The sequence below is a fragment of the Nilaparvata lugens genome, chromosome 7, assembly GCF_014356525.2.
Source record: "Nilaparvata lugens isolate BPH chromosome 7, ASM1435652v1, whole genome shotgun sequence".
NCBI lineage: Eukaryota > Metazoa > Arthropoda > Insecta > Hemiptera > Delphacidae > Nilaparvata > Nilaparvata lugens.
Window position 1 is genome coordinate 17,907,681 of NC_052510.1, and position 16,104 is coordinate 17,923,784.

At 35.9% G+C, this 16,104-nt stretch overlaps 2 protein-coding genes across 4 annotated transcripts in view; one reads left to right on the forward strand and one right to left on the reverse strand.

The window, feature by feature from the left end:
* LOC111047271 (cytochrome P450 4C1-like) overlaps positions 1-16,104 on the reverse strand; it is a 437,563-nt gene that overhangs the window by 187,291 nt on the left and 234,168 nt on the right. The gene's annotated exons all lie outside the window — the stretch shown is intronic.
* LOC111050493 overlaps positions 1-16,104 on the forward strand; it is a 117,581-nt gene that overhangs the window by 98,871 nt on the left and 2,606 nt on the right. For all 3 annotated transcript variants that reach the window (XM_039432228.1, XM_039432226.1, XM_039432227.1), the window contains exons 2-3: positions 9,026-9,403; positions 14,217-14,343. In XM_039432228.1, the coding sequence (XP_039288162.1) occupies positions 9,046-9,403; positions 14,217-14,343 (485 nt within the window). In that variant the 5' untranslated portion in view covers positions 9,026-9,045. The remainder of the gene's footprint in view (positions 1-9,025; positions 9,404-14,216; positions 14,344-16,104) is intronic.

Here is a 16,104-nt window from a genome sequence, read left to right on the forward strand (position 1 = left end):
ATTTTTGTTTGGTCGGGCCGCATTATGACTATTTGACTGGGCTAAACAGCAATGTTCATTAATTCAAACACTATTCTAAAGAATTGCAAGTAAAGACAATCTTCTTATCAATCGCAATTTCAAGAGTGAATTTATTTGAAATAATTGGTTCAGGGAAGAGAAACTTTCATATACAATTATTAAAGTTTATTATCATACTTTCAGTATGGTTCCCAAGAGAACATTTTAGACGAATTTGAGCCGTGTGAGAAGCTTATTCGATTGCATAACGTAAGCCAACGTTTATCTGGAACAGGCAAGCCCCTCCAAGGAGCTCCTCTCTAGTGAATATCTCCTAACAGGGAAAAACGGTTCTTGTAAAAATGTCTGAAAGCGCGCACTTTCCAGAGGGGCTAACAAAATGGATAGCTAGGTGTTGGTAAGCATCACTTTGAAATACAGACTGCAACTGGAACATTCTTGGCAATGGTGAGTGGGCACTGTAAATTGATTGCAACTTCATTTTGATTTTATGAGGAAGAGTGAGAAGATGGAGAGAGAAAGCAAATGAGTCTAAGGCAGAGATGGAGGAGTAGGTGGAATGGGTGAGGGTGTAAGGGTGCATATGAAGAAGAGAGAGAGTAGAAGTGTAGTGGGAAGAGGGTGAGAGATCAAGAAGCAATGAGAGAGAGGCAGTGACAGAAGAAGAGTTTTATGAGGAAGTGATGTAGAGAGAGTTGGGATAGGAAGACTAATAGCGGTGAGGGGTTAGATGATACAAAGAAAGAGATGGTCAGGGTAAGAGGAAGAGAGGGAGTCTGAGAGAGAGTATAAGGAAGAAAGATACATGAAGAAGGAGTGAGAGTATTGGAGTCATTTTGGTTTGAAATGAAGTTGCTTTAGGAGTGAAGAGGTGCTTGAATACTCAGGAGGCACATTTTGTATGCACCCGGGTCTCCTGAAATGGCTGGAGGATGTCATGGAGGAGAACATCCTCTGGGAAGAGTCTTCTCTCCCGTCGATGCCTGCATGTGTATGGAGAGGCCATAACCGTAAAAAAACAGCACGGGACATCTATCTTGCTTTTTGTTCGGCTGCAGTTGGAAATATATAAAAGTGTCTGAAATTCGGAACGTGGGGAATCGAAAAGATAAATTTCAATCTGCTGCGAGGCCAGTGACAGAGATAGAGGGGTGGCACGCCAAAATGTATGGCGGACCCGCTGCCGTCAGTCGACCCCCTCTATTAAACATTAATTTGGCCATGTCGATAGGCCACATGTTGAAAGTATATCTGGACACATAAAACTGTTGAGTCATCGCAAAAATACCAATGAATGTGGAAATTTACTGAACTAACCCTCAATGAAAAACGAGTTTGTCCCAGCATAAATCCATAGATGATCAAACAACCCCATTAAACGACACTATCTGGTTAGTATCATAGTGGTTGTGGCGGTGCACTCTTATTGATATTGTCGATTATAATCATTATTGATAGCTCAACCATGGATAATTACTGATCGGTTATTGGTGGTTGTTTATAAAATTCAATTACACACACCCTCGCATCTACTCTCTCCTTGAATAGTATTGTGATTCTCCATTATGGAAGAAAATTGATAGAGAGCATCACATTTGTTCAAATTACATTGAATGTGAGTAAGATGAAGTTTCAGTTGAATTTAATCAAGCAAGACCATGAAGGAATTCAATTATCAGTGCTTGCAGAAAGAACTGGGAAGTCGCTATTGAAGTTATTATTTCTAATTATTTCAAAAACTGCATGTGTGGATCCTGTAATTTTCCTCTCGATGAATATATTTCTTTTGAGCAGAAGTACATTTGGAAGCTGGATGGTTGGAACGTATAATTCCTATCAATATGATACTGATCATTTGATTTGAGTGATTTGGTACTTCATATTGAATTGATGTAATTCAAACTGAAGTTTGAATCGATTTTATCATCTTATTACTGTGTAATTTGTCTGAAACAAAAAATAACAAAATAATTCGGCAAATTGCTCAATAAATTTGGTTGATGTCATCAACTCATCCTATATAATAAATTATAAACAATATTTCGAATAATGAAATAGCCTCATTATTGAGTAACACAAAGTCTTAAAAGGTTGAATGTTAAGTATGAAGCGAGATAGAATTATGGTGAAGATTGCATCAATGTGAATTTAGTACAAAATAATATTATATCAATATGATGAGGTGGGAAAGATGCATTAAGTAAGATAAGAGTGAAATCACATATGAGAAGCACACACAAACTTGTATCTGTGGTAAAAGTATCTGGTAAGATGTATTGGTATAAAGAAAGTCATTTGAGATTGCATCAGTTTACTAAGAGTCGTCCTCAGGAGATGAAATTCAACCTGCTCCACAATTGGCACATATAAATATTGTCTTCAGTAGGAAGACTTTCTCCCTATCAAATGGAATTCGTAGAAATTTCCACAAACTCTTTAAAAACAGAAAGCGTAAAACGATGGCGAGAGCAACTTTTCCGTTGCTGACTGCTAGAACAAAGACTTTGATGTGCCAACAAAGCTTCAGCGGAACGCTACTTTGAAATTAGCTTCCGTGCAAGTTATTCAACTTGACGGGGCTTCTCCAACTAATTACTACACCTGTCCGCGCCTGTGGTTTGCACTACACAGTTGCTAAACACTTGCAGGTGACAAAAGTAACTTCGGTTACAATTGAGGCTGGTATTTTGCTTTGCTTTGCTTTGAAGTCCAAACTCTGTAGTCCTTTGGTCGTTTTCACAATGTGTTTAAATTTAATCGATTTGGAACAAGTCTACTTAGAATCCAATTGATTTGGATAATTCCATCATGTCGACTGCAACCAAAGTTAGAATCATTCGATTCAAAATTCAGCATGATCATGGAAGCATAGACCACAATTCATATTAAAATGTCCTTGAATTTTTCTCGATCATTTTTCATTGATCATTCATTGATCATGTTCCATTGTCTCATTATTCATAGTATCATGCTGATCATTGATCGATCAGTGTAAATCGTTCAATCTTGGAGAATCATTAACAGCTTCCTAACTTGATAAGTTCCCTCAAAGTTATATTATGAGCAGTATACCACAATTTGTAATTTTTCGTCAAAAATTTCCCCCAGTAAAATAACTACAACCCAGTTTTTTGTTATTTGTCATTTTTTACACGTGTCATCATACAATTCCAAGGGGAGATCAATTTAAGATATAAAAGAAAAATAATCGATGAATGATTCACTTGAGTTCTTTACAATGAGTGTGATAGACAAATTGAGAAGTTTTTAACAAGTGTTGTATCCATGATATCACATATAATTCTGGAGTACTTCATTTTTCAAATTTCACGAATGATTTCTTAATAGTTCAAGTTTCAATTTCTTATGAAAAACAGTTGTTTCAACTATTAAATTTGTGAGAGTTCAAAGTTGGAAATTCCAGTCTTTCAATAAAATAATACAGAAGATAAATATCTAAACTCTGGAAAACTGGCCTTCAATTAAACTAGCTAATCACTGATAATAGACCAAAAGTAAGCTTCAGTTTTCAGTACTAGTTATAGTATTCGTATAACTAATTTCAAATTTTACTCCTCGTTTCAAACATTATTTCTACTTCGATTACATATGTGAGATTCTACACTGAGAACATTGAACATTGAAGATTTTCATCTTTATAACTTGTCTACATTTTCCGATGATCATTGATATATTTATTCTATCCCATCACTCAATAAACATGGTTGTGAGCTTCAAGATAAATCTTATTATTGAATAAGTTCTATTCTAACAGATTACAATTCAATCCATTCTATTCGATGCATATTTTTCTAAACATTTTTTTTAATTCAAAATAAATAACACGCTCTTATAAAAAACGTCAAGCTTCCACGGCAGTGAATTATTCAGTGAAATGAAATTGTTTCAACAGCTATCTCCAAAAAAAAACAGTCCATGGTTGCAGAGCAACAAGGACGTTGAAGAACTTTGTCTTTCAAACCCGGGTTTTTCAGCGACCAACTTGGCTGACTTGAACAATGCGGCTTTGTTTTTCCTGAAACTGGGAACAATGTTCTTCATGCATTAAATTGTCCGCATTTTAGAATCGTATATGAAAGTCCTTTGTTCAGACCCAGCCAAAACAAAAACAGATTATCCGCAATCAATAAGGGAACAATGTGATTGTTTTTGCTGACCTGTCATTTGAATAAAGGTGAATGTGTGTGAGTATGTTGAGTGTTTATGTGTGTGTAATGTTACATGCTCGCTAACGAAGCCCCAGGGGTAGCATTAAACAGGGACGTAATAAATTATGGATGTAAAAATTGGCCAATTTTTTATAAGTTGAGATATGAATTGGGTCACCTGCTAATGGGGGAGCTCTTGTATCAATGAAACCTGATTCAAAAAATCGTATTTATAGAGTATTTTCATTAGGACTTCTACATATACAATCAGTATCTTCAAAAATCACTTACACTATTAATACCAAAATAATAGGTAGAATAGTTGTGTCACCAACTCAGAGTTTTCTAAATCCGGAAAACTTCATTAATGAAATTTGAATGAGAACAATTCTCATTAGATGCTTCATGTTATTCACTATTAGTTATTACATAGTATTAAAATTATCTCAGATGTATATTGAGTACAGACAATTATAATCATATAGAATATAGAGGATGAAGTAGTTGCTGATCATAATTTTAAATCTGATCACAGAGGACTTAGTGTCCAGTAAGTAGAATCATAGAGAAACAATAGCGTAAGTAGATATCCCATGGTATAGGGAATTTATGTCGCAACTTTTACTGTTATCTCAAGCCAATTACTGTCGATTATTGTCCATTTTTACTGTTTTGTTGGGGTGATAGTGTATGAACAACAAAATTTGAGAGACTAACAGCATCACACAGCTGCATAGGAAAGAACTACGTGAACTTATCGGCTTGGGATAACAGTAAAAGTTGCGACGTAAACGCCCTCCCTATACCATGGGATATCTACTCATGCTATCGTTTCTCTATGATTCTACTCACTGCCTCACTGGACACCAAGTCCTCTGTGATCAGATTTAAGATTATGATCAGCAACTACTTCATCCTCTAAATTCTATATAATTATAATATTGTCTGTCCTCAATATACATCTGAGATAATTTTATTACTATGTAATAACTAATAGTGAATAACATGAAGCATCTAATGAGAATATTGTTCTCATTCAAATTTCATTAATGAAGTTTTCCGGATTCACTTATTATCTCAACTATTGGTTTGGTGCAATCATTTCTCGAAATTGATGGTTTTATTTTGAATGATCTATAAGATATTTCTCCACAAAAAAACTGTATTTCATAAAATGTTCCATAAATGACACCAAAAATAAATTCTTATAAGAGGCTGGTTATAGAACTTGAATCTGAATTGTGACAAAGTATTCAAATTGAAAGATTGTGATAGAGATCAAAGCGACTACGATTGAATATGCTTACTGATCGCTTCAACTCTTAAGCGCATCATTGGTAAATCAGATATTCGGGGTTTTCCATTGAAGGATAACACATGAATAATATTAGTATCGACTCAAACTATGTCAAGTAGAATATTAACTTGAATGGGAGATGGCATCTGTTTTAATTAGACGAATCCGACAGAAAGGTGTTTCCAACACTTGAGATAAATCTCCACGAACACTGAATTAGGGAGTCTTACTTGATTGTATGCTCCATTTTCCCTGTTTGGAAATATGATGTTTGCAAATCTATCAGACTCAATGTGATCCATTTCCGATTTGCAATAACATGGCAACGCTCGGTACAAGTTTCTCAGTATTCCAGTTTGATTCGAGACTCCAGAATCAATATTGATCAGTATTCCCGTTGAAATCCCGAAGTTCATGTTTAATATTGTGTATAGAAGGGTAGCAAAGCTCAAGAATAGTATAGCTATATACTATCCTTGAACAAAATTTCGTCTCCTCTCTCCAAAAATGACTGGAATCTGTGTTCAGGATCCCTATAAATTATAATTGTCACGTGGAATTCGAAATTTCCACGAAAATTCTGAATTCAACTTTCCGACTGAAAATTCATGAACATGTTTACTTTGAAACACGGGTGTTGCATCCCACGACTTCTCAGAATTTGATCTCTCCTCCAATGAGTGAAACTGTCATTTTTCCTAAAAAGAGCTGTTTATTATCATCTGAATATCTATCACAAGCATATCCAAGGAAGCTAAATCAACTTGTCAGGCATACCCGGCAAGCTTGAAGATTATCGTCAGAACGTGATAGAGCATATTGAAAGAATGGAGATTGATAGGATTTCCAAAACCTAGGCAGGTTTTTCCAGAACTAAAGCTGACCTAGAAAGAGATAGTAGTGAAGGTGTTTGAGGTCGGGGCGAAAGTACCTCTGGACCTAATCCTTGAAGGAAGGCGACGACGACAAGGATTGATTCAGGATCTCAATTGTTGAATCTCCACAGACTTCAACCAATTTATCAATCAACATTCTATGAATTCACTCTACTATATATCACCCATATCAATTGACTTCTTAGTATTACATTCTCAGCTCCTCCCGATCAATTTTACTCTATAAAAAATTTTGAAAAAAAAATTACTTGGTGAGCTCATTAAAGGTAGAGTCACCAAACTCTTTTCCAAATCCATAACAAAATCACTTTTCTTACCTTCCAATGATTCTAGCAGAGATATTGTGAGCCACCAGAATAATGGAGCTACATGAATTAATAAAAGCGCCAGAAGAATGAATGCTTCCTAATTTAATTAATTAGGCGCGGCCATACCGAGCGATTGAACTTTTTAAATTCACGGCGGAAGTTTTGCGTAGTAATCTTTTCCATTTTTCTGCAAGTTTTCTCATCTAATCCGGGTTCCAACTCCCAAGACACAGGACAAATAATAATCGGCAAGGGGAGCGAGTTGGACGCCTTCTTTGTTAGCAGCCACGTTGTGATAGTTGCCTAGCGTCTCCTCTGCAGGAGCAACGTGTCTTCCATCTTAGGACTCTGTCATAAATCAAATCACAATATTGCACACAACCGAAAGTTTCATGAACTGCTGCTGTAGCCGTCAGTGGTTTATTGCTTTGTTTTAAAATTTACGGCTTATCAGTTTCCTCTTACAGTACATGTCGAGTTGACGGCTTATGAATATTCTGAGCGCTTCTTTCTTTTTACACTTCAACTGCACAAAATTTGTTCGCTCTGCTACGTGCTCAAACTTCAACAATATTGTTTGACGTCTTCTTGCTCTGGCTTTGAAAATCTTTTCTGAAAGCTTGCTAGAAAAGTGATTTTTTTCATAGTCCATCGGTTGAGCTGAAGCCAATATTGTAAAATAAAATAGAAACTAGTATTATACTGTCTTTAGTATTACGCATTGATCGTGGAGCTGCCACAACTTAAGAAGACGCACCCATGAATTATTGGTATGTTTGTTATTGCTATAGTACAATAACTAAAAAAATGCCAGTAAATCAGAACTGGTGATAATTAATACATGGAGGGTGAATCATTTAAAATTGAATATACCTTCCATGGCGCTTTGCATAAACGGCAACATTTCTTGTAATGGTTCACTGTGCAGAAAAACTCTATTGATTCTTTTCACTTCATGTCCGTTCAAAAATCTTCATTACAACATGTTCAATTCTCATCGATCCCGTATATAGATGTCTGCCAAAGTAGAAGATAATTCTTTTTGTGTAGTTGAGAAGTTGATATTGTGGTAATTATTCATATTGAATGAAAAAGACTAAGAAATTGTCAAAAACCACTGATTTATTGATAATTAGGAAGACCGGTTTCGGTTATCACACCATTGTCAATCTCTGATAAACTAAAACTAAATAAAAGAGCAGCAGAATTTATACTAGTATGCGAGTACTGCTATTGGTCGAGGGCATGAACGCCTGCCATTGGCCTAGCTAGACAGTCTCCTCCCACTCAACGGTGTGACAAAATGTCGGCTTAAGCAACAGAATCGCCATGATAATAAAATTTACTTTCAGTACAAAATAAGAACCAAGAAAACAAGTGTGAAAGATAATAAAACAAATATGTAAATGGAAAAACTATTGACTAATGTATTCTTACAATTTTATGATAAAACTAAATTCGTAGTGTTGTATTGGTTGGAATGAATCTGGTCATTTAAACTATACTGGGAGTTTTCCTTAACTACTCTTGTTATTTCTAAAGCCTCTAGAATATTCAAAGATCTGCCTTTGTTATTAACATGCAGAAACTCAACATTCTCCATAACTGTGAACTTGTGATTATTTGTTATCAAATGTTCTGCAAAGTTAGATTCTCCATTTTGCTTAACTTTGCAAAACATTTGATAACAAATAATCACAAGTTCACAGTTAAGGAGAATGTTGAGTTTCTGCATTTTAATAACAAAGGCAGATCTTTGAATATTCTAGAGGCTTTAGAAATAACAAGAGTAGTTAAGGAAAATTCCCAGTATAGTTTAAATGACCAGATTCATTTCAACCAATACAACACTACGAATTTAGTTTCATCATAAATTGTAAGCATACATTAGTCAATACTTTTTCCATTTACGTATTTGTTCTATTATCTTTCACACTTGTTTTTTTGGTTCTTATTTTGTATTGAAAGTAAATTTTATTATCATGGCGATTCTGTTGCTTAAGCCGACATTTTGTCACACCGTTGACAGGCGTTCATGCCCTCGACCAATAGCAGTACTCGCCTACTAGTATAAATTCTGCTGCTCTTGTATTTAGTTTTAGTTTATCAGATATTGACAATGGTGTGATAAACGAAACCGGTCTTTCTAATTATCAATAAATCAGTGGTTTTTTGACAATTTCTTAGTCTTTTTCATTCAATAGAAGATAATAATTATGCAGTATGTAATATAAATAATATATGATGATGAGCTACGTAATATGATTGTATAAGGGTCGAATAACAGTTTCTAAAAGGAGTTATTGGACAAGTACAAAATCATTATTTTTACAGGTGCAATTGCCTTACAAATCATGGATCTCCACGTACCAGAGGCTATTCGTAACGGCTCAGGTGCTGTCATCCTTGATTGCGACTACTCATTGAGTGCGAACGAGTCAAAGCACGCGCTGCAAGTGGGATTAGTGGTGAAATGGTACCTGAACGATCATCCCAGCCCGATCTATCAGTGGATTCCGGGTCAGAAGCCGCAGGAGCTGGGCGTCATGAAGAATCGGCTCGACCTGAAATTCAAGGCCTCTGAACAACCTGCCAGCAAGTTCAGGGCTATACGTATAATGGAGCCTACTACTGAACTGTCCGGAGAATACAAATGCACGGTTTCAACGTTCGATAATGAGGATTTCATGATGAAGAAGATGCTAGTTTATGGTTAGTATCAATTTTTTTCTAATCAATTTGGCCAGAATAGGATCCACATATCATGAAAAACGTCTTTCAAAATTTTAAATGTAAACGTATTTTGATCATTCTCACTTATCATAGAATGATGATCAAAGGCATAGATCTCAAGTCATTTCTTCCAATTTCCAATGTATAATCCTCTTTCCTAACTCAGAAAACATTTTGAATAAAATTTGGCTTATTGAGAAAATCTTGATAGATTGTAGATATTATAATAGATTAATACTGCTTTCATCTTCTGATTGATCAGATTTTGTAGATATTATAGTGTTCTCTTTGTGAAGTTGGTTATATGGTTGTTTCCTACTATTATTTCACTTATCCGTGGAATTATGTGAAATCATTTAGCGCCATCAACCAGCAATGTGTTGTCAGAAACAAACAGAATAGAGCGATAATTGGAATAATCCAATGTCTGATTACTATTACAGTCTGCACTGTTTGTTACCATAACCTTTGATCACAATCACGCTGATAACACCAACGCTAATGCATTTTTAGCGAAGGAGCGATTGTTGAAAAATTCAGCTATTGCCTGAGTTTAAATCGTGATCCTGGAGATGTCAGCTTACAATTTCAAACGGACTATGTTCTCTTCACAGCCAAATTTCAAAACATTATCAACTTACACAGGAGAGCCTGCAAAAAATAAGCAGATAATAGGGTCGTGTATGCAAGTCTCAGTTTAAATGTCACATACAATGCATAATGCTCTACCAAATGTAATTATCATCCTACCCTTTATTCGAGAATTATAATTGCGTTCAGGAGTTTTCATTTTTTGAAGAGGTACAACTGCTTGCTGTATACTGATTAGCCTATTTCGGAGAATTTTAATTTGATTGTCACTGTGTTTAATATCACAAAGAATTGTTGAGTTTTATGTTTTTTATGGGCGTAAACCAGTTTTTGTGGGCATTTCAAGAGACATAAAACGCAGGTTACGTTCGCAAGCTAGTGCGTACCACGCAATGTCCGTCACCCAACGATAATTACACGTGATAACTCCAGTTTCAAAGTGTCATCGCTCTTGACAAGCTGACAAAAGCTATAAAATTCACAATAACTCATTCCACCACCCATAACGAACGCACTTCGATGACAATCGCGGGAAAAGTTACCTTTCATTCAGCATCTATCAACCACCCCTACAAATACCGATTTTGTTACAAAGTTGTAGGAAAGTTCCATTACTCAGGAAACTTTTAGAGCACAGCTCTGATATTTTGATAGATATCAAATCAGATATCCATATCTGTTCCCACGGATGGTATACACTCGAATTCATGATACGTGTATATTATTGAGATAACTGAAAAAGTTATAGTTACTAGAGAGTTTCAAAAAACAAGTCAAATCAATCCTAGATTAGTTCAGGGGTATTTCTGCAATCGTATTGGGAATATGTTGAAACTATTTTTAAATATGACATTAGTTTCCTCTTCCTCTACTTCTAGATTCATGTTCAAGATTTAATCTTTGAGAAAATCTTGAAATAATTATTGTAGCTGTGTCATGTTATGCCTTCAAAGATAATATGAGAATTTTTTGAATTTTCCCAATATTTTCTCAGTCCTGTAATCCCCATTAACATTGTTAAGCTCCAAGAAAGTTTAACACTTGCCATGGTTTAGAAAATTACGTACACTATTCCTTTCCATTCCTGTAATTCATCTTCTCCAGACTTTTTCACCAACAGGATAGTACCACAATCTCGATTCTATCTCAGGATGCTCCATCATGCAGAAGAAAACTGTTAAACGGAGATACAAGTAACCTATACCTTCAGTAGGAATGAATTCACAAAGGTTGGACATTCAAAATAAGTTACAGTCAACTGATAGCATATATTGACAAATCTAGAATCTAGGGTGTTCATTCTTGGTTATAAGTAGACCACAGTGCCAGAGGGGGGCTAATATATACGCGGACATTGGATCCTTGAAGGGTTGAAAAAAGCCGTCTTGGGAGTGTTCCAAAACAAAATCAGTAGTCACAAACATTACATGACGACTGACAACCGATTTTGCAAGGGTGGACGATTTATATAATCATCAGGGTTATCTACTCAGAGATACTGATACTCATGTAACTAATGTAACAAATACGCAAATGTTCATACGTAGAGATAGGCGCAGGCCTACACTTATGCATGAAACACATACCGGTACAGATTCACATACACTTGTTACTAGTACAAGCATCATAGAAATAGATTTACTTATACACAACCATTAAACACATGGTCCTACATAATAGCCCCTACACCTAAACACATGCCAGAAATACACATTGCACACATGCGTGGACATACCTACGTGAAGGTCTATGTGAAACTGGGTCAAAGGGGCCGAGGAACTAAGGGCAGTTAGGTTGAAATTATATGATAGCATTAGGCCAAAGCTGGCCAAACCCCCCCCCACCCCACAGTCAATGTGTTTGTGTCCTAACCTCAAGGCCTTTATTAATTTTCTTTGTTTCTGTCCGACTGAAATCTCACTATTCAACGCTAATAGCGCTATTATGGGCGCAACTAATTTCATCGCAACCAGACTAACATAAATATTGTCGTATGCGCACAATGGCCGCCTCAATTGTATTTGCACATTCGGCGTAATATTCTTGCCGAATAAAGTACTGCCTCTCACCAAACTGCAGTTGTTATTGACTGTGGGAGGATCCACTCTTCATTCTTTGTTGAATTGGCGCTCCATTAGGATGCATCACATTGTGATATTACTTCTTGCTTAGAGTGATGTCCACATGAACATGAGCCTTGTGCGTGCATGGTGGGAGGAATAATTATCATGAGAGAGAAATGAACTTACAATTAACGCATTCGAGCTCTCGAAGCACCAGACCACAGGTTTTTATTAAATTTGAATTCAATAACTATTATCTAGATTATAAAGATAATTCACTGCATTCAAAATCTTATTTTACTGGAAAATCTCAAAAATGTATTGTGTGGAAAAAAGCTTTGCTAAAATAATATTCACTAACTCTTAAGCACGGTTTCACCAAGCTCGGTCAAGAAATTTCAACGTGCACAAACCAGGTACGTTTTACACACGTGCACTGGAATTTTCAGTAACTATTGCCATAGAAATCATATTATGATAGAGCACTCGTTGTAAAGCGTTGTCAATGCGATCATGTTCAATCTTGACCGAGATTGGTGAAACCCAACTTTAGTAGACAGAAGTTAGACATAGTCTACCAACTTTGGGTGAAACCAGGCATGATGGTAGGTATTAAAATAATGTAGGTTAAAGTATTCATCCAGAAAAAGTCTCTATTTGCTTTTTTACAAAATGTACTACTCTTAATGTAAAAAATTAGCACACTAACGCTAAATGGTATATCATTCTCCAACATTCAAATTAGTCTCTGCCATACCGGAGTTCACCATGAATAGTTAATGCACAGTGAATGACGCTGGAGTGGCCATGAGATATGGAATTTCATTGTGAACAAGTGTCACCAGTCTGAGACTAGAATCATACAATCATTACCGCAGTTCATCAACACCAAATGTGTCATATCTCAATTTCCCAGTCTTTTCTTTTCCTGAGAATGGAATCCAATCAGAAATCCATCCATTCAGATGGGATGACATCACTTCTGAATACTATCACAGTGGAAGATCTCCGCGTATAAAAGATCGGTTTTAATATTCATACGAGTCTGACTATGATAGCTATAAGGGATCTGTAGCACTTCAGAAAACGGAGTTTCGTACTGTATTGTCTGTGCAAGTTCTCATCAACAGAAAGTACTGTACCTAATATACAAAATCTCATCTTCATACTTATAAAATATATATATATACGAATACTGTACGAGAATGAACCAGTATATTATGTCATATGAAAAAGCATCATTATACCTATTTATACGAAAGGTAATATGTACAAAAATGAATGAACCAGGGTGTTTTCCTGCAATGAAAGCTCCCATTTATTCCCAGCTCGAGTCCGTATTATATTTGGACTAGCAAGTGTTTGCATGAATTCAAATTGGGATGAGCATCTCAAGGATTATAGAGGGTCTCCCAGAAACTGGGCCATCCATTATATTCACGCCTCAGTGAATGACAATAATTATGGCGCAAGCGATAAAATATCATCTCCTTCCTAGCACTGTTCAACAAAGGATTCGCCTTGCAAAATCTCACTTACAACTGAATAGATCATTAAACTTCACTCTCAACCTTGAATGGCATTTTCTTGCGCATGAGAAATTTGAATGGCAAGTGCTAGATTAATCGAAAAGTCGGATAAAACTAGAACGAAACCTGGAAACTGATTTATTTGAGAGGTTGCATTTTGTAAGACGAAATGGTTCTATGTTCTCGATGTCTTGAAAAACCATAATATGGTTATAGTGTTAACTGGATAGTATTTTAAAAAAAATTGTTGAACAAATTTGATCTTTCAACTTCAGTTAATTCAATGTTTACTCTATGTCTATTGTAAGGATGACACAATCATATCTTGAGTAGCACAAGTTAGCAAATAACATAGACTACTCACATTATGAGAAAAGAAAACTTGACATTCCAATACATACAAAAATAACTTATGATACTATACTGTACTACGTGACTATTCTGTAGCCTACTACGTGGTATTTCAGTATTTAATTGTGCATCTCACTCATACTGTAATGCGGACAATCTGATGTATCCTAATAATCACAACTTTTTGAAATTCCAGTGAAAAGAATAAGAGTAAGAAGAATAAGAATAATGAATCATTATGAAATGTTTTGTCCACAGCGCCAGAGAAGAAGTTGGAGCTACAACACAAGAAATCGAATGATGGCATCACAGTTCATTGCACGGCTTATGATGTATACCCACAACCGGTACTTGGTATTTTCAGGATAGAAAATTCAGAGCTGAAGTGAGTCCTTGTTCAATATTCATTTTGAAAATTATATTCATTATAAATATTGAAGTATTGATTATATTTCATTAAAAAACAGATGGATTCAATATGAACATGTACTTAATTTTTATTACTTTCCTTGCCCTACTACCATAGGTAAGGAAAGTATTGCTTTCCAAAAAAAATTAAGATACCCTAATTTCAAGTTTTCTATACGTTTCAAGGTCCCCTGAGTCCAAAAACATGATTTTTTGGTGTTGGTCTGTGTGTGTGTGTATGTGTGTATGTCTGTGAACACGATAACTCCATTTCTAATTAGCCGATTGACATGAAATTTTAAACTTGAGGTCCTTATACCATGAGGATCCGACAATAAGAAATTCAATAAAATTCAATTCAAGATGGCGGAAAAAATGGCGGATAATTACTAAAAAACCATGTTTTTCACGGTTTTCTCGAAAACGGCTCCAACGATTTTCTTCAAATTTATACCATAGATAGCTAGCTATTTATGAGCCCTATCAACTGACATGAGTCTCATTTCTGGGAAAATTGCAGGAGCCCTGTGATAATCTTGAGAAGAATGGCGGATAATTACTAAAAAACCATGTTTTTCACGATTTACTCAAAAACGACATGACCGATTTATTTCAAATTCATACCCTCTATACTTATTTATCAGCTCTATCAATTGGCATGAGTCTTTTTCCTGGGAAACTAATGGGGTCCACCCCATCCTTGAGAAATGGACTTTGTAAACTCCTTCTCGTGCATGAGGTAGGTAGGTAGAGCAGTTTATAAAAATCTGGTGTGGTGCACTCACACAATTTTCCTTGCCGTTATGAAAATTTATCACCTGACGCTAGTGTTCCCGCGCATCTCAAGTCTACTATTCAAAGATCCATGCCAGCTGGTGACAGGACAATAAGGCTGGAGACACACGAAGTTTGCTATCTCTTCATAGTGAATGATTTAATAGAATCAACAGTTGCCAACGGTTTGTAATTGAAATAATTACATTTTCTCGAATTTCGAGCTTATTTTCAATTTTAGTTAAAAATGTTACTGATTATTAATTGAAGAGATTTTTATGCTCAATCTTTTCCACTTGGAATTTTTTGTTCAAATTGTATCTGAAGCCTGATAATTGGGAATCTAAAATCAAACTTTGCAAAGATTGGGCGGAGCTCCTGAAATTTTTACAGATATTGGACTTGTGGCAGTTGATAGAGCTTATCTATGACTATTTCAGGTATGAATTTGATTAAAATCGTTGGAGCCGTTTTCGAGAAAATCGCGAAAACCCCTGTTTTTGACAACATTTTCGCCATTTCAGCCGCCATCTTGAATTGCATTTGATCGAAATTGTTCGTGTCGGATCCTTATAGTGTAAGGACCTTAAGTTCCAAATTTCAAGTCATTACATAGATTGGGAGATGAGATATCGTGTACACATACGCACATACACTCACACACACACACACACACACACACACACACACACACACCACACACACACACACACACACACACACACACACACACACACACACACACACACACACACACACACACACACACACACACACACACACACACACACACACACACACACACACACACACACACACACACACACACACACACACACACACACACACACACACACACACACACACACACACACACACACACAACACACACACACACACACACACACACACACACACACACACACACACACATACAGGCCAATACCCAAAAACCACTTTTTTG